Source organism: Anser anser (assembly GCF_964211835.1).
Source record: "Anser anser genome assembly, chromosome: 5".
Lineage (NCBI taxonomy): Eukaryota > Metazoa > Chordata > Aves > Anseriformes > Anatidae > Anser > Anser anser.
The window spans coordinates 12112920-12138868 of record NC_139725.1 but is presented as its reverse complement, the minus strand read 5'-3'; the positions used below and the strand labels follow the sequence as shown (position 1 = coordinate 12138868).

Below are 25949 nucleotides of genomic sequence, written 5' to 3'. Positions count from 1 at the left end.
ATAATTTTTAACCACACTCTTGTGGCTAACACGCTTTTGCTTTTCATGCTGCTTTGAGTTTCGTCATTTGCTTGATGTTTTCAAGTCATTAAATATTAGAATTCTTTTTCTATTTTTGTAGGGAAAACTGATGACGCCAAGGTATCAGAAAAGGGTAGACTATCTCCTAAAGCTGGACATGTTAAACGTTCCCCATCAGATGCAGGACGCAGCAGTGGTGATGAATCCAAAAAGCTTCCCACAAGTAACTCTAGAACAACTGCTGCTAATGCTAATACATTTGGATTTAAGAAACAGAGCGGGTCAGCTGTAGGCATGACTATAATCACTGCCAGTGGGGCAACTATCACCAGTAGATCAGCTACCCTGGGAAAAATCCCAAAGTCATCTGGACTCATGGGTAGGACCACTGGTCGGAAGACTAGTGTTGATGGCTCACAGAACCAGGATGATGGCTACTTAGTACTTAGTGCCCGAACTAATCTTCAGTATCGTAGTTTGCCCCGGCCTAGTAAATCCAGTAGCAGAAGTGGAGCTGGGAATAGATCTAGTACAAGTAGCATAGACTCCAACGTAAGCAGCAAGTCGGCTGGGTTGCCTGTCCCTAAAATGAGAGAGCCTGCCAAGGTAATTCTTGGAAGCTCTCTGCCAGGATTAGTCAATCAGACTGATAAAGAGAAAGGGATTTCGTCTGACAACGAAAGCGTGGCCTCATGTAATTCTGTTAAAGTGAACCCTGCATCACAGACTGCTTCTAGTGGAGCTCAAAGTTCTCACCAGCAAGGAGCCAAGTACCCCGATGTGGCCTCTCCCACTTTGCGCAGGTAGGCAATAAGTTCATTGATTGTGAAATGATGTTAGTTGGAGCTGAATGATCAGGAATCTTCGAGCCAGGTCTGGCTGTGTTTTGTGGAGCACCTACTATTTAGCGTCCTACATCAAGGTCTTTGTATTCAAATTTAATATCACATAAACAGGTTGGCCAGTGTTGTAAATACTCAGAACTTTGAGATAGCAGCAAGGATTTAACATTGGGAAAAAACAAACAAACAAACAAAACCTGTCTGTCAGAAAGTTTGGCAATTGCGATACAAGTCTGTTAAAAAAAATTGTACCTGAAGGCATTATCCGTATAGATTTCACAGGAATAAATACTTTCTTACATGAAGGTTACTGAAGAATTCTTGCACCAATATATATGTAACAAACTTGGAAAAACTCCAGTGGTGGATCAAATTAAAATTGACAACAGAAGAGTTATTTCAAATCTTCATTCTAAAAGTGTAATTTGACCTACCACACGTAGAATCACGTGCCTAACCCAAACGGATTAGGCCACTGTGTTGTGAGACTCGTAACATTAGGTTATTCAACTACACAGAAGAACCCTAAGTAAAGTTCCTGTCTAAGCTGGGTTGAATTTTCTTATCTCAGTAGTGTTTTTTAAACAGAAATCTTACTTCTATTTCTCCACCAGTACCCCCTATGTTATTTTAACATTAATATTGAGTTGGGCAGGAATTCCTTTGTTGATGCAATGTACATCCAAGTCTTGATATTGGTGAAAAGTTCCGTTAATATTATTTTTCAATTTAATTTGACATTGAGTAGCTTGTCTGTTTCAAGTTGCAGTGTTTTGCATTTCATTTTGTCTTGACACCATAATACCCATACAGTTATGCTACATCATCCTGCTTGCAGTGATGTGATAAAGCCACATTCCATCTGAAGCACCAGTGCAAGCATAAAGGCTATGATGGCAGCTTAGACTAAAGCTTTAAAGCTTTAAAGAGTTGTAAACTGTTTCTTTTTAGATGAGTGGTTTTATTTGAAGAGCATTTGTGTGAACAATTCAAGATAATTCATTTACTTTATCCTTGATCATCATAAGATAAACCGTGTCCTTTAGAACATGTGACCTTCATCAGTGACTACTTAAAATGAAAAACTCAAATAGACCTTTGATTTCTAAGGTATACCCCATGACAAATGCAGGTTTTCAGTGTTGCATGCCTCAGGTGCATTAATCTGGAAATATGATTACAGATTTTTTATGATTACTAGAAAGCCATATTGCTAGCCATATAATTGAAATGGTGCATTAGAAATACATGCAACTTCAAAGAGAAGACACTGAGGCTGAATTTCACTGTTCCCTCATTTGATTTAGAATTTTGTTCTTGAATTTTTAGCAGGCTGCCTAAATAAAGAGGCATATGCATCAGAGTTGAATTTAATCTCTTCTGTTTGTTACTGATTTCCAGAATGACAATTAAAAAGATTTTGAGCATTGTTTTATATTCAGTTGAGATGAGTTGCAAACATTATTTTTTGTATGTAATTTTTAAAATATTACACAGAATCACACAATCACAGAACGGTTGTGGTTACAATAAATCAGAAACCGTACCTTTGTGATGGTATAGATTTGCCTGCAGGTCTCCAAACATACATGACTGCTGTGCTGTCATAAACAGTGAAATTCTGTAATTCTGCTATGAGACCTTCACTGTGTCCTCTCAGTATTCCCTTTAGCTCAAGTATTATGAATACATCATTTCTCTTAAATTAAATCATTTTCTATCTTGATAAATTTTATTATTAAATTGGGCATTTGTGCTTTGGAACATGTAATACACTGCTTTTCTGTTTGTGGGAGACGTGCGTGACCCAAGAGTCAGCTCAGATCTGCCAGTCTCTTGTCAGTAACACTAGAAAGGAGAAAACAGATGTTCTCCCTTGTAGGGTATTTCCTTCAAGAATTAATGTCTGTATTGATGTGACTGTCTTGATGGGTTGGCTTTTTTTCTGAACTGAAGGAATGCTCTTCAGACCGTATCCTCTTTTGACTGTATTTGTTATGAGGCTGTGGTTCAGCAACACTCCGCCTTTGGCAGCAAAGCGTTTCTGTTTGTGCCACGGTGCACCATCATTTCAGTTGTATTAGAGGTGCTGTGAAACAGTTTGGGGAAGATGGCATTGCTTACAAACAGCTTGTAAATATGTAGTGTGGGTGTTGTTTTTTTTTTAAAAAAAAAAAAAAAAGCTCTAGGATCCTATCTGTAAATCTCAGTTCCCCGATGCAATTGAAGAGGCGGTATGCAAAGCATACGAGCAGGAAGGATACCCTAAGCTGGTATTGTTACTGAAGGCCATGTATCAGTGCAGTATGGTTGGACATTTTTCTTCATAGTCACTCTAATAACATGAACTCTAAATAGAACCTAGACTCTAAATATCTCTAAAACCCTGTAAGAATGGGCTTTGTCATTTGAGGTCTTTTGCTCCTCTAAGTCAGGGTCTCCTGATCAATGAGGTGTGATGTGGGGTGCAAAGTTTGCCAGATCTGTGCTGGTTTGTGGATCCGCATTGCTCTCTCTAAGTCAGGTGCTGAGCGGTTCATAGCACAGATACTTGCGCAGCGCTGGACATGAGGTAGATGTAGATGTGCACCTTAGCCTGAGCCAGCAGAGTTGTCCAAGTGCTTTGCAGCAAGTATGCAATGGCAGCAATCCAGCAGCGATGCTGCAGACGTTTTGCACAGGCATATCGAAGCTGCAGGTAGCACACGTGCAGTAAGTATAGTGGTTCTCAGCATCGCTGGGCTTACTGCGCTTGTGCTGGAGAGGGCCAGGCTGTATTGCACAGCCTGTGCTCCTGGAAGCATTGGACAGACTGACTTGGTGTGCGTGTGGTATGCAGGCGACCTGAGCATACTTGAAAGCAGAGGAAGTTCTCCTGGGTGCATACCCACCCACACCTTTAGTGGCTCTTAGCTGGAAATACTGTAGTCCTCTTTTCTGCAGACAGTTGAGTAGACACCTGCTTTGAAAGATTTCATCCCCAATGTGCACACCATTGATATGAAAAGAGCAAATCCGTATAGATACGGGTGAGGAAAACTAAGAGTCTGAAGGCAGTTAAAGGAGCTAAATGGCAGAAATAGAAGCACTGTTTTGGGGAGGATGTTTGAAGCTATATTCAAAAGCTACACTTTCTTCAGAACGTTATAAAATGTTTCAGAATCTAATCTTAAGCAAGTTGATTTCTAAGACATGCTTTTGAGAACTTTCAGACTGACAAAATGAGGGAACTGAAATGTTTTCTTCACTGGCAATGCAGTTGCATGACAGGCAGCAGTGATGCAAATTGGAGAAGCTGCAGTCATCCTTCCCCAACCATGCTTTTATATCCCTTCTCTTGCACTGGTTCTGGCACTTAGCTGGTCTTCTACTGAGCAAGTTCCAGGTGCCAAGCAAGGTAAAATCTCATTTTATGCTCCAAAGTATTAGTTTCCAACAGGTTTAGCTACTGAAGTGAGACAAACATACACATGATATCAGTAAATATTTTTACTGTTACATCCCTGCAAATGCTGCTTCTGTGCAGAGCGTTCAATGGTTTCCACAGAATTCACCTAACAACAAGCTTTCAACCTCTGCTATTCCATACTTCAGAATAATCAGTGCCAAATTTCTCTGGTATCCTTTTTCCTTAAGAAGCAGAAGACAATACCGCTCTATTTTAGTTGTATAAAGCAGCATTTTAGCTTTGTGAAAGTATTATTTGATGATTCAAAGAAGAAACTCTTAAGATGAATTTGGTGCTACAGAAATTGTCTCTGGACTTGATGTAAGGTGGAATGAACACAAAGAGATTTATAAATTTCTGGTTTTGTATGTCCAATATAGGATCATTTACCTAATGTTGGTTTTCTGAAATTAATATCTAGGGTTTAGAAATAAAATATCATTGCATTTAGTATTCCATTTTATGTATTTTTCATGTCTCTTTTTTTTTCAGACTTTTTGGTGGAAAACCTAGTAAGCAAGTTCCCATCACAACAGCCGAAAATATGAAAAATTCAGTAGTTATATCCAATCCTCATGCTACCATGAACCAGCAGGGTAATCTTGATTCACCATCTGGCAGTGGTATGCTAAGCAGTGGGGGCAGCAGTCCTCTGTATGGTAAAACCACAGATATGAACCAATCTCCACTAGCTTCTAGTCCCAGTTCAGCGCATTCAGCTCCTTCCAACAGTTTAACATGGGGTACCAACGCAAGTAGTTCTTCCGCTGTTAGCAAGGATGGCATTGGATATCAGTCTGTCAGCAGTCTTCATACCAGCTGTGAATCCATTGATATCTCTCTGAGCAGTGGAGGTGGGCTGAGCCATAACTCCTCCAGTGGCTTGATTTCAACCTCTAAAGATGATTCTCTGACTCCCTTTGTCCGAACCAACAGTGTTAAGACTACGTTGTCTGAAAGGTTAGTAGTTTTTTCTCTTGCTTCCGTATCCTTGTATATATATATCCTTGTCTTTAGTGTGAGTGAAGTCCTGGCAGCAGTAGCCAAGAGTGTAGTCGCAATTCAAATTGTGCTTCTTATAAGATAATATTGAGTGATATTACTAGAAGAGACAAGGAAACCATTCCAGGCAAGGAGCCCGGTTCAGAGCAAGATGATTTGTTCAGGTGAGATTTTTCATCTGCTGAGGTAACCAACATCACAACTTTTTCTTGCTACTGTACCTAAAATTTTACATAATACATGAATTGTGCATAGTACATTATCCTTTCAACGATCACCTGTTAGTTGATCTGATAGGGGCATTCCAAAAAAAGCCTTATTACTATTTTCATTTGAGAAGCCAACTGTTTCTCGTTAAACTTCTTCGTTATTTGATGAAGGTTGAATCTGGGCTACCAGTGCACAAGTGCTGTGCTGATGATAATGGCTCATGAAAAGACTGCAATTTGACAAGTTTTTCAATTGGAGTCCATGCTGAAGAGAAGTCCCTGTCTCCCTAGTCACTTGATCCCTTCTCTGCCTCTCCTTGCTGCCCTGTCCCATCGCCACTTGCCCTCTACAATGTTTCAGTACAGGCTTTTCTGTGAATGCTTTACAGAAATCAAGTGGGAGATGGATCCAACTGAAAAATGATGACCTGAATTGTATTTCAGACTGATCCGTTCCCCAACTCATAGATAACCTGTGTGGACACAGAGTAGGAGCTGGGAGCAGACTGACCAGGGAGGAGGGAGAAGGACTGCTTTTCCAGTGTCAGAGCTGTATTAAAGGCATATTGAGATATCATCTGGATAAAACAGACAGTGACCTGCAGCGCGTGCTCTTTGAGTGGCCTTCTGTAGAAGGTAGTGCCACTGCAAGCGTTGGAAATCAGCTGTATCCTGACACGTAATTAGTTAGTTAGGTAGCAAAATTTTTGTATTAGCATCTTAATGGAAAAAATTATTGCTGAATGTAATGTTTTGGTGGTTTGGGTTTCTGTTTGCATTTTATTGTAACTCCTTTGTTTTCTCCTCTTTTCATTCTAATATTCCTTCTCTTGTTTTCTGTCTTGTTGGACTGATTCTTCTAGCCCTCTTTCCTCCCCTGCTGCTAGTCCCAAATTCTGCAGAAATACTTTGCCCAGGAGACAGGACAGGTAATGCTGTCTCAGGACAGTAGAACACACAAGGCTGTAGGTGTTGTTGCCCATCTCGGTGACACAAATTGTTTTGTGAAAGATCATGCTCAGTTGAGTCCTCTGCTGTGTTCATTGTTCAGGTGTGAACTGACACAAAGACATGCCAGTGAGAGTCCACTCAAATACCCCATTTATCTACTAAATCTGGGGAATAGCATATGGCAGAGTTGGCATGTTTTTGTTGTTGCTCTTGAGACTGGGAACATCTTTTGTTGCTTTTTTTTTCTCTTTTTTTTCCACATTTGCTCATTTCTTTGCCAAAGGCAATTTGAAAATCTTGCATTTTTTTTCTACCAATCTAAACTCTCACTAGCATTTCAGCATTCCTCTGGCATGCTGCTTTTTCCACTGCGTTTCAGGCTTGTCACTCTTGTTGTGAAGTCCCAGTGTCATTCAGTGTTGTCAGTCCTTTATTGCAGTTTGGTTTGTGAGTGTTTTGTGGGGACTTGGGCGCATCCGTCCGTGTAAAAATAAATGTAAAATCTGGAAAAAAAATTACCTGAGTCTAAACGTTCTAGTTCACTTTTGCTCTCTGTTGCAATTTTAGTCAGTCCCACAATGGAAATCAACTGTAACTTAGCTGTATGGATTGTCGTTAAGTTACTTCATTTAAGCATGCAGGTATTTTCTTTAAAAACAAATTAACAGGCTCCGCTCATATACAAAATCATCAGTTGTAAAACCGCAAACTTAAATGTCTGGGGTTTGGCTGGCTAATAGATTCCTTTTACTTTGCTAATGGCATTTAAGCTTTGAAAACTGAAACACTCTGTGCTCAGTGCTGGCACAGCGCAGCCGCGAAAGAGTCACCAGCTGCATTCCCGGCATGGTGCCCATTGAACAAAATGGCAGGAAGGTGGTTCTCACTTGCAGATTCTCATCAGTTCTCACGAATAGTCTGCCCCATGCCTGCTGACGTGTATTTTTAAGCATAGATTTGACACATGGTTCATTGTGGACAAGAGAAATGGCAAAATCACTTTGTGAGCAAATGAGCTTCGCTAGCATGGTATCAGCTGCATGTTTGCGAAAATCCACCTGTGGGTAAGGAGGTTTTTGCATGTCTCTGTAGGAAGGCCCCAGCACTTTTTCCTTGGAAAAGGTGATGTAGATGTTTGCGCTTTTTTCTTCATCCTGATCTTAATCGTTCCCTCTTGTTCTTCTCTGAAGTTCTTTTCTTTTAACTTTTCTGCAGCGACCCACATCTTGATAGGAACACTTTGCCTAAGAAGGGACTCAGGTATTGGTGTTTCCACGCAGTTTAACAGCTTTTGTTGTGGCTTTGGAGTTTGTTGTGTTTCTTTTGTGGCTGGTGGTGATGGTCGCAATGTTTGTAAGAGGTGGCAACAATCTTTATTTTCTTCTTTTCCTTCTTTCTTTCTCTTTTTCTCTTACTCTTTTTTTTTTTTTTCCCTGTAATCCTCAAAGGAGGGCATTTACCACTGTGCTTTTTTCATCCAGTGGCTTCTCAGCTTGAGCAAGAATTGTGGCTTTGCTGGCTGAATTGCTGAAAAGCATCTCATAAACCATTGCTGGGCTTGTCTTGGAAACAATAATTTTGCACCTTTTGTGGCTATTACATGAAATGATATGAGATTATTTTCACCCCTGGGAACCTCGGTGTTGATATAAAAATAGAAGAGATTTTCAATATTGTCCTAACCTTCTTAGGATGAGATTGGACATGTTCATTTAAAAAAAAAAAAAAAAAAGTATTTGCTTCTGAATACTTAAACATGCAGGTGTCTCAGAGATAATTTCTACTCTTCTAGAAAAGAAAAAAAAAAATTACCCAAACAGACTTCTGGCAATCATCACCTAATACATTTTGTGCATCTCTAAGACCGTGATTTTAATGACATGAAAAATTGCACTGAAAATTTTATACCTTTGATACAAGTAATTCTGTCAAGATTATCAACATTAGGTCTTTTTATTAAAATGCTTAGTGTTAGAGAATGTAGCGAAGGTATCAGACAATTTTAAAAAATTGCAACTTCAGAATTGCTTTATGCAGCTTTTGGGATCACTGAGCTGATGCCTTGAAACGGCAGCTGCAATTTATTCTGTGCTTTACACACTGTTCTTCACAGCAGCTTTATCCCATGAAGCTGAGGGCTAAAAGCCTTTCTTAAAATGGAATTTTGTTTAAAATGTTTGTGTGGTTGTCAAGTATGTCTCAAATAAAGGCTCTCTTTTAAGACTGAAACGTTTGAGTTCTGAAGAGGTAGGTATTAATGCTGCAAAAAAAACTCCATTAGTGTGTTAAAGTAAAATGACTGTTTAAAGCCCTTTTCTTAATAAACTGATAATTGTGTAAAGTTTAAGAGATGCAAATAGTCCTCAGTCAGTGGCTGTTGCTTAAGTATCGAGGCATAAGAAGAAGAATAAAAATCCTGTTTTTAAAAATAGTTTTTTTTTCTATGTTACTGTAGCATTCACATTGATTTAAAACACTCTTAGAAATGATATCTTACTGTATAGTCTTCAGTTGAACAGAATCTAATCAAACAGATAATATCAACTGACTGCATTTTAAGTAATAGGCTCCAAGTGCTTGATTTTTGGAAGGAGAGGTAGTCACACAAATATTTTTCAAAAGTCGATGGCATAGCATAACATGGACACTGAAATCCATCAACAGACAGTGTCTTTGTCAGTTAGCAAGTTCTATTTTTCTCACTGTTTTGAATCAAGTGTTTCCATTGTGCTCTCCCTGTTGATACCTGTATCCTTCCAGGCATTTCACGTGACGACTGTGGTAACCTACCTATTTTTCAGGCATATACAAAAGCAAATTTAAAACTTGGTCTAAGGTGAAGCTAGTGGGTGTTTTGCCATTGACGTTGGCATGGATAAAATTTCCAGTATTTTCTTTACCTTCAGAAAAGGCTGAATATAGTCTCCTTTATGATTATTTAATGCTATTTAGTTTTGAACTAAATGACATACCCTTCCATTAATGCCTGTGTAATGTGAATTATTGGGTCCCAACTTGTTTAAAAATCAGATAATGGCTTTGTTGACTTGAATTTGATTGTAATATGACGAAAAGCCATCTAAGCTTAGAGATGCACCAAAATATTAAAATAGTGATAGAACTTTGGCATAACCTAAGGAAAGGGAAGGATTTCCAAGCTATGGTTTTGTTTTTCAGACATAGCTGGGTAACACACACTATACTTTATTCTGCAGTACTGCTCTACACAACTTCTATCTGTAGCTTTTTGTTTACTGCTAGTTTTGTTACTACTGAAGCTGTAGGAAAGGAGTAATTTTTTTTTTTTGCAAACAAATGGAATGAATTAGGCTTGGAACAGCTCCTTAATTCAGAGTTGTATTTTTGTATCGTGTTAGTTCTTAAATTTTATACGTAAGTTTTCCCATCTTTCTTTCCCTCTCCCCCTCCCCAAGTTTTGTGACATTTCATGTTGCTGTTTTTGTTTGTTTTGTTTTTGAAGTAATTGTGAAAGTTAATTTTGAAATAACTGTTTTCTGCAGGTATACTCCTTCCACCCAACTTCGTAGCCAAGAAGAAGCAAAAGAATGGCTACGGTCACATTCAGCAGGAGGACTTCAGGATACTGCTGGCAATTCTCCATTTTCATCTGGATCCAGCATAACATCACCTTCTGGAACTAGATTTAACTTCTCCCAGCTTGGTGAATAATTATGTTTTGATAATCATAGCAATGCATTGTATGCTTTGAAAATACCGTATTACATAATATAATGCTCTTTCAGCAGCTCCAAGTACCCCATTCAACCTCAGGAAGCACTTCAACTGAAATTAATGTGACTAATCAGCACTGTTATCTTGTGTGCCCAAAGGTGGCATAGTTGCAGTAACTTCGGAAAATTTTTCCCTTGGAGTAATCAGTTGCCTTAATATAAATTGTGGGCTATTAAGTAGAGCTATTTGTTAATATCACACTTAGCTGTGTTTAAAGAAATTAAAATGTTGCCTACCTGCTTAGTAATATTGCTTTAAAAGCCAAGCACATTAATTAGTATTTGTCCTCATTAGTTTAAGTTACTATATCTCTCTATTCAGTAGGCTCATTTGAAAACTGGACAAAGCTCAGTCTGAAACAATATACAAAGTTGTTACCATTCCTTCATTTAATTACACTGATAAAAGTAGACATTTTTAAATGAAGGAAAAAACATTAGTTGCTTTTAACAGGATCCATAACGTATTACAGATTTTAACTGACCACATCATCAGCTGAAATAAACTAATTTAAACTAATTTATGCTAGAATATCTGGAAATATATTTGCATGTTTTCAAGACATGCATCTCATTGTTCATTGATCTGTAACTTGGCGTTCAAGTTGAAACAGTTAAAATGTTTTGTGTAAGAAACAGGTATATTCATGTGAAATAAATGTGCAGAGTTTTTTAAGTTAAAAGTTCAAGATACCGAGTTCTGTAGACAATGAAAAGTCCACCTGAAGTCTCACACACAGTCATTTTACAGTGAGTAATTCCTTTTCCTGAAAGTTCAACTGTCACTGTTTGTAAAGATTCTGTTATCATAAATATTTGCTTGTTCTCCGGTCAAATATTACTTAGTTGCCTTTGCGATTTGTTGAGGCATGAAGATCAATCCTAACAGTAAATGTTTTCTTTTAGTTAAGTGACATCTGGAAAATACTATGTTAAGCAGGCATTTTCCTCTTTCTTTTTTTACTTTCAAATGCCTCTCCATCTATTCTAAAAAGATAAAGAAATAAGATCAAATAAACAGCTTTATGTAAACTAACAATTTACAAAATTTCAGCTGAATAGACACAGTGTAATTGCATTGCCAACAGCTAACAAAATGTCAAGTTCATGAACACACATTAATGGTCAAACAAAAAGGGTGTAGTTTTAGGCTCAGAAAGTTAACTCCTGATGAAGAATATTAAAGATTGCTTACATTAACATGCTTAAAAAATTACTTGGCCACAAGCAATTAACAGAGAAAACATTGTATTTTTCTGTATTCCTAATAAAGGAGCTTGGAGATAGTGAAGTCAAGAAATGCCACTGCAGTTACTTTAACAGCAAATGTTAATGTGAAAGTTAGAACCTTTAAACGGAATTACTGTATTTTCTACATAAAAAGAAGGAAATATTTGAAAGAACAGATTAATCACGTATTCATTGCCTTATATAATTGGTGCCTAGAGGAAACGAATACAGCATGAAGACCAGGGATCAGAAGGCAAAATTGTAAATGTTCATCAGACGTGTCTGTACCAGTTCAGTTGATGGTGTATATGGAAACAGGCAATGACAGTACACCCAGAGGAACTTGCCAGATAAACAGCAGTTTTGTTTTTCTCATTTTTCCACAAACTAATCAGTTCTTAGTAAATAACAGTTATAATTTAGCACAACAGTTGCTTTAAAAATGTGAAAATTGGAGTGGAAGTTTTGTACTCCGAACACTGGCTGTGAGACTGTTGGCTTTTGAGGCAAAAGTGATATTTGTATGGCGTCTTTTAATCGGCAAATTCTACAAGTACGCATGCCTGTGTACTACTTGCAATTCTTAGGAGCTCACAGTGGAAAGAAATAATTCTGAAATATGCAACTATTAGAAAACTAAAGGTCTGAAAATTTCTAACTTCTCTTAAATACAGATAAAAATGTAATTTTCTGGGAACTTGAAGAAGATGGTTCATCAGGCCTGTTTTATGTAGGCAAAATATTAGTTTAAATTCCTCTGGGCATTTTACTCCTTTTTGAGGAAGGACTGTTCCAAATTATATGAGAAATAATTAATTCATGCCTACACAGTGTTGCTGAGTTGACTGCGCTTGTCTGTAGAAGCATAAACTTAGTACCCAGTGTTTAAAATGGCCTTATTTACTTGAGTTTTCCTATTTATTAACTAGATCTGCATGCCTTTTACTTGAATCCACTGCAATTAGAAACATAATGATGTCTAGAGAGAATGACAACAAAAATTTGTGTCTCAGAATAAAGAAGTTTGTTTTTTTTTTTGTAGTTGCGTGAACATCAGGCATGAAAATTTGCGGTCACACAAATAACTTGGTGTTTATTCTATTCTTTATAGCAAGCCCAACCACTGCAGCCCAGATGAGCCTTTCAAATCCAACCATGCTACGGACACACAGCCTTTCCAATGCAGACGGTCCTTATGACCCCTATAGTGACACACGCTTCAGGAATAGCTCAATGTCCCTGGATGAGAAAAGCAGAACAATGAGCCGGTCTGGCTCGTTCCGTGATGGCTTTGAAGAAGGTCAGTAAAGGATGTGGTGCTGGAAATGATCAGAAGATGGCATTCTCACATAAACCAAGTGTAAATGTTGTGTTTTTCCGTTCAGCATCACGGTCATTTTAGACCACACTTCTCAGTGGTGTATAAAACTAATCCTAGTGAAGGTGTTCGCTCAGTCCTTCTGGCTGGACATAGCCTATGAGTCTTGTACCTGTACCATGTGATTTATACACATCCTTTGCTTCATTTTTAGTGATACCAGAATGCTCAAGTTCATGCTTAGAGTTAGCATATTGAAGTGTTTTCTTGAATAGGAATATTCACCTGACCTGGGCCTCCATATTTGTTTGTAGTGTATAAGTAATTGAAATTAGTCAGACTGTTGTTTCTATCCCGGTTAATTTTCAATTATCTGTATTCAACATGTCTTTCCGTGTTATTTCTGCTGAATGCCATGGGTTTGTATCTGCACAGCTTTCACAGAAGGGCCCTGAGTAGTTCTTCAAAACATTTAAACTCTTCTTTTTTCTTCCTTTGCCTCATTTCAAATAAGCATTCATACATATTTGATAAAAGAAGCTCAAGTTAATACAAGAAGAAAAATTAATTTACTTGTAAATTAATATTTTGTTTAGTTGTTACTGATCAAGCAACCCTATGGTTGTACGAGGAGTAGCCAACCTACCTGAGCTATGAGTGCACATCAAAACCTCCATATGGTTGCATGCCACAAAACACGTGATGCACTTTGAGAAGTCGAGCATGGGGCAGGTTCTGGGAGTGGTTCACAGGAAGGTGACAGGATTAGCTTTTCAAGTCTTAAATCTCCTTTCTGTCAAGGATTGGGAGTTCTGTTGAGTGTCAGGTGCTTTATTGATACAGCTCACATCGGTCTTCGCTGGCTTGCTTCGTCCACTGCTGAAGCTCTGTACTTTAAGCGCTGTGGATACAGTGCCCTGCTGTTGCCACCCCTAAGAGCTAGGCGTGCACAGGAGCTATGCTTTGGTGCTTGCAGGAGCTTTTAAGAGCCACCAGGTGCCTTCCTGCAGATACTGGTTATTCCGTCAGTTCCCTGCCATTGGAAGGGATAGAAAATGTGTAATGGATATGGCTTCGGAAAGAATCAGGGCTAATTCATTACTGAATTCAGATGAACTATAATTCCATTACATTTAATTGTGTTTTAGGGGCCTGTGGTTGAGGGTCTTCCTTAGGGCTTGAAAAAGAGAAAAATAACCCTGAAAACATGTCGCTGCAGGAATTGACCTTTGTGTCATGCTCTCAGAAAGCTAGATGATCAGAAATGGTCAAAGATTGCCTGATAGTCAATTGAATTCCATTCTGTGATGAGCAGTTCTTCTCATACTAAAGAGCAACTTAATATAATTGTTGAATTAATGTAGATCAGTGCATCTGTGTTATATTTAGATGATTTATAGAAAGAGCTACTACAGTAAAACTTATTCAAGTTTTATTGAAGACATCATCAAAAATTTGTAATCTTAGTCTTTTATTATTTTAAGTGTGCCTACAATTGCAGCTAATGCATTTTGGTGTATGGGAGGATAAACTGTATTTTGTAATTCAGAAATTCTTGTCCAGGAAAGAGGCTGGGCTGAATGAATATTTAAGAAGTATTACATGTTTGAGGGAGGGACCATGTAAAAAAGGAAAAGGGAAGCGTTAGTGAAGCCAAATGTTCTGCCGAGTGCTTTTCATTCATTTTATTAAAATTCTTTAGTCTTACTGAAGGCAGGGATAGCCCTGTAGCTCCTGCTTATTTCTCAGGGAATGACAAGTTATAAGTTAGCAAGCAGTTCTGAATATGGCACGAGTTATCCTGTGCTTTCAAAACTGTGAATGTAATTCACGGTGTGTGCGCATGCCTTGAGATGAAAAAGTATTACAGAAATTAAATATGGTTAATGGACAAATTAATTTTATACTAATCTGCCAGTGTCAATAAAGTATAAATCCAGGTCTTAAGTAAAGCTTACCAACCTACATCTTAATTATTAACATATGAAATTACAAGACATTTGATTCTTGTTAAGTTAAGCACGCCCAGAATTTATTCTTAAAATAAATATATATATATATATATATATAAATTTTGTCTCCATAGCATCAAGTTCTGTCACATTCTCTTGTAGCACAGTGCTTAAGTGGAAATGTTATGAGTCTTGCAGTAATTCTGCTTCTTGCAGGATTTCAGCACTGGGGAGATGCCAGCAGGAACAGCCTCCAAAATATCCAGAACTTCAGAGAAAAACAGCCTAAAACTTAACTGGTCTCTTGGCTCTTTCATTTCCCTGCTTCTGTAGCAATAATTCCTCCCCAGGAGCTGTGTTGCTGTTGGTTTGGCCCTGATGCTTCAGCCTCTTAGACAGAAGAGGAATTGAATTCATTTTTGTTGAGATAAAAATGCTGATTCCTTTTTGTGCTGCTGACTGAAACATCTGTTGTTTTTTCTACTCTTTGGACAGTTGATCATGACTAGACTATTTCTTTGCTAACATGAAAAAATGATACGTGCTTGCATATGCATTTATAGTGCTTTGAAATAATAGTTCCAAAACAATTTGGGTTTGTAGTCTACATGCAGATGCACGTTAACTGCAGAAAACAGGATTCACATCAAGAGCATAGCTGCCTTCAGGCTCCTAATTAAATAGCCTTAAAGTAGCCATCTGCAGGTACTTTAACAAGATATTGCACAAAAATATTAACTCCTTAGCTCTCCTTGAAACTAGAAATCTCAAATTATATGCACATTCAAATGATGCAGTAGTGGTGTTTTACAAGGCAATATGATTCCCAGAGTTTGAAGTTTTTTCATACTGTTCCTTCTTTTTTCCTTTGAAGTCCCCATGTGATCTTAAAAATTCCAGTGGGTGTGAACTTATATATGTGTGTCCCCCATTCCTTTGTACAGAGATCAGCTTCTTGTCTGAGCAGTTGTTACGGTCACTTTCTTAAATACATCTCTTATCTTTTATTTTTTTATTTTTAGTAAAAACTGCTTAAAGGAATAGCATAGAGAAACACAGCAAAATAATAATACGTTGTCTGTGTGAGACCTTTGTTGGCCTTGTGCAATATTGTCTGTGCCCTGGGCATTTCATTTTTTAAACAAAGCGATGCTAAAGATAAAATGAAGGTAGAAACAAAAGTGATGTGGAGATCTTAAATGCATAACATCTATAGTAGGAAGAGAGTTAGAATAAGTGAGAAATCTTCAGCTCGGAAAACGATGACTGAAGGAGGTGATAATGTATAATTTAGTGCATTAATGAAGATGACAGTTAGCCATTACTTCTTGTTCCACCAAGGTCCAGAGACACTCAAGGAACTTACTGACTGATTCATCAGCAGGCCAAAACAACTAATATATTAATATTAATAACTAATATATTAATATATTATAAGAATATATTTATAAACCAAAGCAATTTTTTTTTGTTACAGACAAAAATGTGTCGGTGGATTCAGAAGTAATTAAGCGAGTTAATGCTAGGTCACGGGAACTATGAAAAATAATGGTTTGAGTGCAGTTTCTGTCTCAGGAATTTCCATCTCTGCTGATTCCCAGAAGATACAAAGGTGTACCTGGGGAAAATCACCAAGTATCTGCCTTGTTCTTACGTTTCTTTCCCCAAACATTCTCTGTGAGAATGTACTGCAGCCAGAGATTGAATATTTGATTAAACAGACCTTGGGCCTGATTCATTCTGGTAATTTTTATGTTCTTAATACAGCACAGTACTTAGCATCTCACTCTAAAGATCATTTTAATTGAAAACATTATTAACCAGAAAAAGCAAATGGGTGTGAGTTTTTTTACTTTATTGTGGGTTTTTATAAATTGTCTTAAATTCCGCCAGAAGACAACTTAGACTTTGTTTACTTCTCTTTCCAGCCTTGCCTTAGGATATAATGTGAATGGGAAAACAGAACCCATTTATTTTGAATGTAGGAGAATTTCAGTAGGTAATTAAAACACAATGGCAACTTTTCTAAACTTTTTTTGGCTGGAGTATTTAGATGAAAGAAAAAATGATTAACAGGATTTCGTATGCTTTGTACGAAGTTATCTAGAGTTTGAATGAAAGTTTCAGTAAAAGTATTTTGTTTCTAAAAATAAGAAAAGTTATTTGTGCATGTTTCAGGAACAGAAATAATAGCTTCAGGTAGTTGTTTCTTTTAATAGCATAACAAAAAAAAAGATGATGTTACATGTAGATCCTAACACAGTGCGATGGTAACAACCTGAAAAATCAATACATGCGGATATCTTTTACTGAATGCATATTTAAATGCAAAAAGTGCTTGGACTTGGTTCTTTTTCAGAAAATGTTTTGCAGCCATGTTTTCACTCAGGTAATTTTGCTACGAGAGAAAGAAATCACCTTGTTAAAGAAATGTCATTGCCTTAAAGACAGACCAAAAGTCTGCAGGAATAGGAAGTATTCTGATCATTGACACCCATGATGCAGTTCTGTCATAGAGGTGGAAGGAGGATATAGTTATTTTAGAGGACAATTCAGAGTCCCCAGATTAAACAGTACTTTCTGACCTGGGTGCTCCAAATCTTGTGGAGTTCATCTCGGTGCAAAGTGGAGCTGGGAATCAGAGTTCTCTCTTGGTCTGTGATTTGACTGCATAAAGAAAACAACTCCCCTATGATCTCATCTAAAACCGAAGATGAAGAAGTTAGACTTTATTTTGAAACCTCTCCTTCATTGCAGTTAATTTGTTCCTTTTTTATCCCGAGTTGTAAGATACGTCTGTCCAAAGAAATATTTATTTCTAAACAAATCTTCATTGAAACTTTTCTTTTTAATCTTGTTGTGCCTCGTTGGGACACCTTGTTGTCCCCCCAAAATTTGTAATATTAAATTGTTAAAACAGCTTTACCAAATCAGAGTTTATGGATTGTACTCTGTGGCCAAGTATTCTTCCAGCTGAACATTATTTGTGCAATAACATAATGAAGTTTATGATGGATGATGAACTTTATGAAAGTATTTCCTCATCAGGCATGTAGCTGACAATAGATGATCTACGAAGTTTGCTTTATGTGGTTACAGTATTTATGTTCGGTTTGTTGATTTTCTTTCCTCTAGTGCATGGTTCTTCTCTCTCTTTGGTGTCCAGTACATCATCTATTTATTCGACGGTGAGTATAATGAAATGAATGATTTTACTTTATTAGTCAAAGTTATTGAATTGACTGGTCTTACTGTGCTAATTATTTTTGCCATTCAAGGAGGAGGAACAAAAGCACTGTTAATTTTCATGTTCGTGTTCTGTAAGCTTTCTCTGAAAGAAATGTTTGTGTTCATAAAGATGCCTGTTGATACTTAGACATATTCTTATTAAACAGAGATATTAATGGCTTAAAAGCAGCAACTTTTTGTTTGAGTCAGTGTTTTACAACTCTGCTAAACAGGTTTCACTGTTAAGGACTTCCTCAAGTCTGAGGAGATTTGAACTGCATTACTTAAAGCACCCCAAATTTGCTGTATCAAGTCATTCTAGCCTTGTATTAAGTATTTGCTATTAAAGAAGCTTGAATAAGTTTTCAATAATGTAGATTTTAATAAGTGTAAGGAAGCATTTGCTCACTATGCTAGTAATATTTTCTCCAGAAGTATGTATTTACTTAGGTTATCTGATCCTGAAATAAAACTTTCTGAAGTTTGGAAATACAGATTTTTTTAAAATGCATGTTGCATTGGCTTATTTTCTTCTAATATTCTTACAAAGGATCTTCCATTTAAAGCATGGAAGACTTCCTAAGACTATACCTGTGCTTTAATGGGAAAGTGAGGCTGCAACACGTAGACCCTGTCTTGCCTACCTTCTGTCTGGTTAGTTGGGGCGTTAATTGCAGTGACCTGGGGGCACAAGCAGCTTCCAGCCTACACGTGCTGGTATTCAGTACTGATGATTAAATCCTAGTGGCTAGTTTAATCCCAAACTAGCTAGTTTAAAACTGGATCATGCATTCCTGGTATGCTGTAATCGGAATTTTGGAGGTTTCTAAAAGCATCACCTTTTTAAGAAAACAAAGGGCGAATAGCAATTACTTCTGAAATATGTGTGAATTGAACAGAATCTTTCATTTCAAATTGTTATGCAAGTATGATGCAACTTCACACTTAACCACACATCCACAGCTAAAACAAGGATGTGTGACACGACTACACAGGAAGACTTGCTCTTGGAACAATATGTATAATTGTTTATCAAGCTGTCAAGGCAGCATAGTGTTTTCACGTATCTGTTCCACTGTTAGCAGGCTACATGTGTAACGTGGCCTTAAGACCTTGATAATAAATTGAAAATACTGCCTTCCATTGTTAACCTTGCCTCAATCAAGGTCTGTATGAAGCCAAAACAGATAACACATTGGAAGGGTGGAAAACAGACCTTTCCTCTGGGCTGTTGTTCGTAGACATGAGCCACAAGGAGAGTAGTCAGCAGCCACTGCCTTAAGTTTCTCATTTATGTGCTTGCTGTCCAAGCATAAGTGGCTCTTAATAGGGTGGTTTGATGGGTATAATTTTCATGGTGGCTTGTACTGGACATGTTTACATAAGGATAGTGGAGTGTCCAACTTTCTTCCGTTTGCTGGTAACTTGGGTTAGAAACAAGCCACAGTAGCCACAATTTTATCATGCAGACCAGAAGGGATGGTCAGTACATCCCCTTTGCATACTCAGATAACTAGTTATGAGTCCTCAGTTTTTCATCACCACAGTGCCTAGACAGCACAGGTTGTCATGATGGTTATGTTGTAATATCCTCATACATTTTTTCTGGTTTTATTTTATAGCCTGAAGAGAAATGCCAGTCAGAGGTAAGAGCACACTGTGTTTGACAGGCATAAATGTTCTGTCAGGACACTCTGCATTTTCTGTCTTGCTGTTTTATTTCTCCATATTATAGTGCAGTAAAATAATCTCTTAAAATATATAGATCCGCAAGCTACGAAGAGAATTGGATGCATCCCAAGAAAAAGTTTCAGCTCTGACAACTCAGTTGACTGCCAATGTGAGTACAACTCAGAGAACAAATTCTAACGGAATGCATTTAATGCACCAATTACCACCACAGGTCTTCTAAGTGACAAAAAGATTTCATCTGTATAACATTCAGTTCACATTATGTATATGTTTAAAAAAATATCTACATGCATGTGGAACCTTTCCAAAAATATCATCCTCTGTCCTACTGAATTATCTTATGCCTTCCTTTAAATACAGAATTAGAATATTCATCGTGCTTAACACATCTGATAAAAACATTGTCAAGATCTGAAGATGTTTTTATCAGAATCATTGAAGACCAGCTCTTTATTTATTTATTTATGTTATAAATAGTGTCTTATTCTGATATTTGGGTGGGGTGAGGTACAAATGGTGGTTCTAATTGGTAGGAATAAAAATTGGTAGAAACTTGGATTAAAAAACATGAAGTTTTCCTGTTGCGTAAAGAAGTGGGCTAATGGTGTAATCATAGGTAACAGAGGCAGAAGGGGCTCTGAGAATTTATTTACAGTTTCTAAAGAGTGAACATATCCTGATTTTTGCCAGTGTGGGCAATACTGCTTGTTTCCGCTGACGAATTTGATGTTTAAGACACTTGGGAAAAAAAAGATCTTGAAGCCAGGGTGTTGAGGCAACACTATGTGTGACTCTGAGGAAGTTTATGTTCTGTTCTGTAGACACAGATAGGAGAAGTGAAAGACACTAGCTTGCTAGGAAAATAAGCATTCTAGAATAAATAAGCTACAGATGAACAGTGATCAGACCGGGTCACACTGACATCCTCATTTGTGGGAATAGATAAACATAAGAGCACATGTTACTGAAGAGAACATTCTTGTCCAGCAGCTCTTTGAATAAGTACAATACTGAACTTGACGCAGTAAAGGACAGCTTTCATCTGATCAATAGCACCTACCATAAGAAAGATTCAAGGGGAAATGTACTGTAGTGTTTACTGCAGGCATCACAGCGCTGCATCCAGCTTGCAAAATAGAAACGGAAAATCAAGAATACAGTTAGTATAGAAGTCAAATAAAAGTGCTTTGACTGCATGTAGCCTTTCAGTCTCTGACCCAGGAAGAAAAGAAATTAAAAAATCTTCCAAAATCTAAGTTCTTACGTTTGCTTCCTGAATACAAAAGGGATTGAGTACATTACTTGTTTTTCATCCAGGAACATTTTTTTACATGCGAGAAAGTAAAACCAGATTCACTTGCATGCATTTTTTTTTTTATCACATTATTGAATAACCCAGCTTTCATCCTTCATACAAAGAACTTGTCAGCTATGCAACTCATCTAGCGCTGGCTTAATTTTGTTGCATTCTTCTTCGTAGAGTGTTGAGATTCAGCAGGCTGTTATTCAGCACAGGAGTTAGTAGCCTCTGCAAGGGCAGCGAGTAGCATGTGCTTAGGGAAAGAGCAGAGGGAATGGTATCTGTGTAGTGACTCTTCTTCTGTGTGCCTATCCCAATTGACATTAATTTGCCCAAGAATTTGTGCATGGTTACTACCAGGCACTATCTTTGCAGATAGTAGATTTTACGTGTGTTGTTGCTGTACATTTTGTTTGTTTTGCAAAAAGTCAGCATCATTCATTATTTGGAAAATATTCCATTTTAGCTGCATTCGCTTTGCAATTTTTTTTCGATTTGTGCTACTTAAACTTCATAGAACTCAGCATACCCTTTATTTGTCCATAAATCAGCTGCAGCTATCTGCAGAGATGTTGCCGTAACTGTTCTGCCAATATGTTTCAGTCTCTAGCCACCTCTCTTTACAGAACATACAGTTTTTCCATGTAAAAGGCCAGGTCTCATCCCAATGAATTTTAGACAAATAAATGCTGATTATAAAGACCATGCTTTACAGACATTTACTTTACACAAGATTTCTTTAAAAATGAAATAATAATAATAACTAAAAAAAAGGCTTTTAATTTAGGCATTTTGAGTTGACCTCTCTATTTAATTTATCAGATATTTTCTGAGTTCTGCTCTATACACACTGTAGCCTTCGATGTTATTCTCAGGCCGTTTGGGACAAGACTTTGTGAAAATGTTTCCCTCTAACTAGTATGTGAAAGTAACTGTTTTCTGTAGCTCACTGAAAATTTCCACAAAGCAATAATTTCAAGGAGCTTGATTTGGATTCAGAAGGGTATTTTTTTCATAAGCTAGGTTCAAAACATGGGTTTATATCCCACTATTAATCCATGCGGTCCTTTTTTTTTAAAAAAAAAAAAAAAAAGACTTCTGCAAAGTATTGCTGAATGTTACTGAATATCAGTTTGGCTTTTCCCACTTCACTGCTCCCCCGCCCCCCAAAAACCTTTCAGCTTGTTTTTTAAATAAACCTTTACATTTTCAAAGTAAGGTTTTAACTTACTTTTTGCTATTTTCTCACGGTCTGAGATCTGCTTATTTTCATAGGGGCTGAGGGGAACGAGAGATGCACGTCCCTGTATTATTGTAGTGTTTGTGTTTGCTTTCAATGTGAATGTGAGAACAATTATGTAGGATAAGTCAGCTGTGTGCTGATGATAAGCCTGGAATGGCTCTGTGGAAGGTGGTGCCATTCCCTATATAGTTAGGTGAGAGGATGTCCTTTGCAGATTGGAAAGGTTCCATGCAATTTTATGCATCAAAGCTGGGGGTAACACCTGCCAGAAAACCCACCTTCAGGAGATACCGTACTGATGTGCCAAGTCATGGTGCTGCTCCTACTGCTATGTCCTCTAAAGTGTTTGGTAGCAGCTGCTGCCAAGCATGGCACCATGGTTTATAGCCTACGACTGCACGACTTCATGGTGTGCTGCTAGTAGGAGTTCTACACAAATGGCCTGTCGTTTTCTAAAATCCTGACATTGGTCTGTTACCTTCAGCATTTCTAATTTTCCACAACTAAGTTGTTCCTGGTAATTTGTTTGTAAACGTTTTCACAATGCATGCTCAAGTCCTTTGACCTTTCTGAATCACTGTTATTTTCTCTGGATCATTGACACAACAAACAATGAAATACGGTAGTGCTGCATTTAAATACCTGCATAAATATTCTTGTTTGAGGAGAGAACAAAATAACTTCTGTCTCATTTAATTTTCAGGCACACCTTGTAGCAGCATTTGAGCAGAGTCTGGGAAACATGACGATCAGACTGCAGAGCCTAACCATGACAGCTGAACAAAAGGTAAGTTGGAGAAATATTTGTGGAAGGTGCACTTATAAAGATGTGTATCCCAGATGGGCAGATCTGAGATGGCTTTTAAGGATTAAGTCACCGTTGTGCTTTATCTGACAGATTTATAGGGAGGTTTAACTTTTCATTCACAAAAGGTAAATGCGTATGTGGTTTAGACTAATTAACTGTTGAAGACCTTTTCTTAAGATGAGGGGAAGGGCACTGTCAGTACAGAAGCCTTCAGTTCTGTTTGCAGCATTGTTGCTCTTCCTCCTCCTGTGATGTGGAAGTAAGTCACATACACTGTATGCCTTAATTTCCTCAATTGTGGTGAAAGGATAAATTATAGTAAATTTTTTGACTAAGATACTTGTTTTTCCTACTGGGATGTTGTGACAACTGATACAGTTATTCCTATAACTTCTTCCTTTGGATACAAGTCTTCAGTATTGCATATTTTTGTAATAAATTTCTTCCCAATGCATTCACGCCTGTGTGTCCAGATGAAACGCTAAGAAAAATCATTGCAAGATGGACAACATAGTTTTTTTGGACAGTGTGCTTGAATATATTTTACTTGTCTACTACGAGCATGCACATTTCCTTGTACTGCAATAATCAAGCTATTTTGCAGACTATTGAGGATGCATTTCCCCAGGCATACTGAACCTCATTTATATTTTCTTGTAGATATATATTCCATAAATTCTCTGTCAACTCCCAATGCTCAGACCGAGAAGTAATGTTACCAAATACAGCTTGGTAACACTAGCTTTTTTGGATGTATCATCATTTTTTTCTTATTTAAGGACTCCGAACTGAATGAGTTAAGGAAGACTATTGAACTGCTGAAGAAGCAAAATGCTGCTGCCCAGGCTGCCATTAATGGAGTCATCAACACACCTGAGCTCAACTGCAAAGGTGAGAAACAAGCACTGCATTTCACAACTGTGAAGTGCTCTTGGGACTTGAGTCCTCTTGGTAATATCTCGTGCAACTCTGTCAGAGATTAACTTTGTCTCATGACCGTGCTCTAGTTACTTGAGTTGGTATAATGTGGGGATTTGGAATGGGTATCTGTGTAAATAGTGTGGTAAATTCTACAGAAATAAATGAACGTGTTAGAACTTGAGTGTGAGCTCAATGAATTTACTATAATCGCTTAGTATTTTACCCATCTTAGACACTGATGTGAAGCATCAGGGAGCAAAGACCCCCCTTTTCAGAGCTGTCAAACACTTGGCTTTATTTTCTTTGGTGTTCTCTGTAATTTCCAATATGAAGTTTGAATGCAGTCTTGTCATATGTAACTCCTGTTGAACGGTCTGGGTCTGAGATTTTAATCTCCTCACAAGAAATAAGTATTAGGCGTACTGCTTTGAAACAAGCAGTGCATCAGTTGGGGTAAGTGATCGTGTGTTTTTTTCCAACACTGTTCATTTGGGATTGAACGATTAATACAGAATACCAAATTTGACACCACCTCAATTAATATTCAGGAACTGGAGCTGCTCAACCCACAGACCTGCGGATCCGAAGGCAGCACTCTTCAGATAGTGTTTCTAGCATTAACAGTGCTACCAGCCACTCCAGTGTGGGAAGCAACATAGAGAGTGATTCAAAGAAAAAGAAGAGGAAGAACTGGGTGAGTGCATTTTAACGGATTGCGTGAGGTTTTATGTAAAACTGTCAGAACACGCATGGTGAAATGTAGCTGCTCAGCTCCTCCTTCCTCCCCATGCCTCATGTAACAGGTCAGCACAAGAACTAGGCACTGTTTAAATCCTGTGTAAATACTCTTTTGAAGAGTTAATTGAGTCATAAGTGATGTATGTGCTTGTGTAGGCTCTGTGTAGGATTGAATCTTATGTTAACAGCCAAAAGGACAGTCCTATAGTAGAAATACCTGTCAAAGATCAATTCTGGGTAAAAATTATACGGTGTCCAGCCCCTCAGGGAAAACTCTACATTTGTCATTAAAGTAAAACAAATCCATAAATGTCATTAAAGTAAACAAATCCATGATTACAAAAATGAGAGGTTTTTTTTTCTTTTTTCTTTTTGCCTCATAGGGCTCTCTTCTTTTAAGTGAACATGTTAAACACTTTAAGAGCTCTGTTCAGAACGTTACCATGGATTTCCACAGGAAAAAAAATAAAAACTTAAAAAATTTATTGTGATAAACATTTATTCTTCAAGATTTTGCAACACTTACCTTTCATTTCCCATTTTTCCTTCTTTGCTCGTCATGTACTGTATACAAGGTACCGTGTACTGGAGGAAAGGTACAATATATAAAACTCCATTTTGAATTAGACCACAACTGCCTTAGTGACCTAGTCTGACTGTAGTTTGGACTGAAGTCCCTAGATCCTACATTGTACCCAGTAAAGCAATCCACCCCTTCCTTCCCACGGAATTTAAATTTCCCTTGATCTTTTGGGAGCTTCTCTGTATAGCTACAAAATGTGGTTTGAGCTGGTAAAGTCTTGATTTTTATTTGCACAATATCCCCTCAGAAACATTTATGAAACTCCCTGGACTGTAGGAAATGGCTTTTTGAGCAGGTTCTTGGTTTTATTTCTCTTTTGTCACGGTGGTTTCATTTGGATATCTTGCTAGCTCCTTCGTAACGGTAGTATTGCTTTTCTGCTCCTAAAATCATTCGTTAATTGGAAACAATGTCATCTCCACATCGCTCTTGTGTGGGGTTTTACAGTAGTTAGGGTAAATTGCTGCACCTTGTAAATTGCTAGCAACTCTTTTCATTTTTGTGACACAAATCTTTTATAATGGTTACGCCTTAGTTAAGATAAACACTTTGAATTTTTTGCTTTAGCTTCTATTCTTTGTTATTGTAATGTAGTAGATACCATTCTACGTCAGCCTAAGTTTCTCATTCATCACACGGCTATCTTTAAAGTAGGTTAAGGAAACATTTCCTTATTATAAACAGAAGACAGGACAATATCTTAACGTTGGT

The 25949-nt window shown here is 37.6% G+C and overlaps 1 protein-coding gene across 26 annotated transcripts in view; it reads left to right on the top strand.

Moving 5' to 3' along the window:
* The window catches only part of NAV2 (neuron navigator 2), a 425654-nt gene that overhangs the window by 376624 nt on the left and 23081 nt on the right, over nucleotides 1-25949 (top strand). For 24 of the 26 annotated variants that reach the window (XM_083840326.1, XM_083840308.1, XM_083840331.1 and 21 more), the window contains 12 exons: nucleotides 122-824; nucleotides 4804-5271; nucleotides 6386-6451; nucleotides 7689-7733; nucleotides 9995-10155; nucleotides 12567-12755; nucleotides 17861-17913; nucleotides 19576-19599; nucleotides 19719-19793; nucleotides 22892-22975; nucleotides 23776-23887; nucleotides 24466-24611. In XM_083840326.1, coding sequence (XP_083696452.1) covers nucleotides 122-824; nucleotides 4804-5271; nucleotides 6386-6451; nucleotides 7689-7733; nucleotides 9995-10155; nucleotides 12567-12755; nucleotides 17861-17913; nucleotides 19576-19599; nucleotides 19719-19793; nucleotides 22892-22975; nucleotides 23776-23887; nucleotides 24466-24611 — 2126 coding nt within the window. The remainder of the gene's footprint in view (nucleotides 1-121; nucleotides 825-4803; nucleotides 5272-6385; nucleotides 6452-7688; nucleotides 7734-9994; nucleotides 10156-12566; nucleotides 12756-17860; nucleotides 17914-19575; nucleotides 19600-19718; nucleotides 19794-22891; nucleotides 22976-23775; nucleotides 23888-24465; nucleotides 24612-25949) is intronic. The other 2 variants (XM_083840317.1, XM_083840325.1) reach the window with 2 other exon arrangements.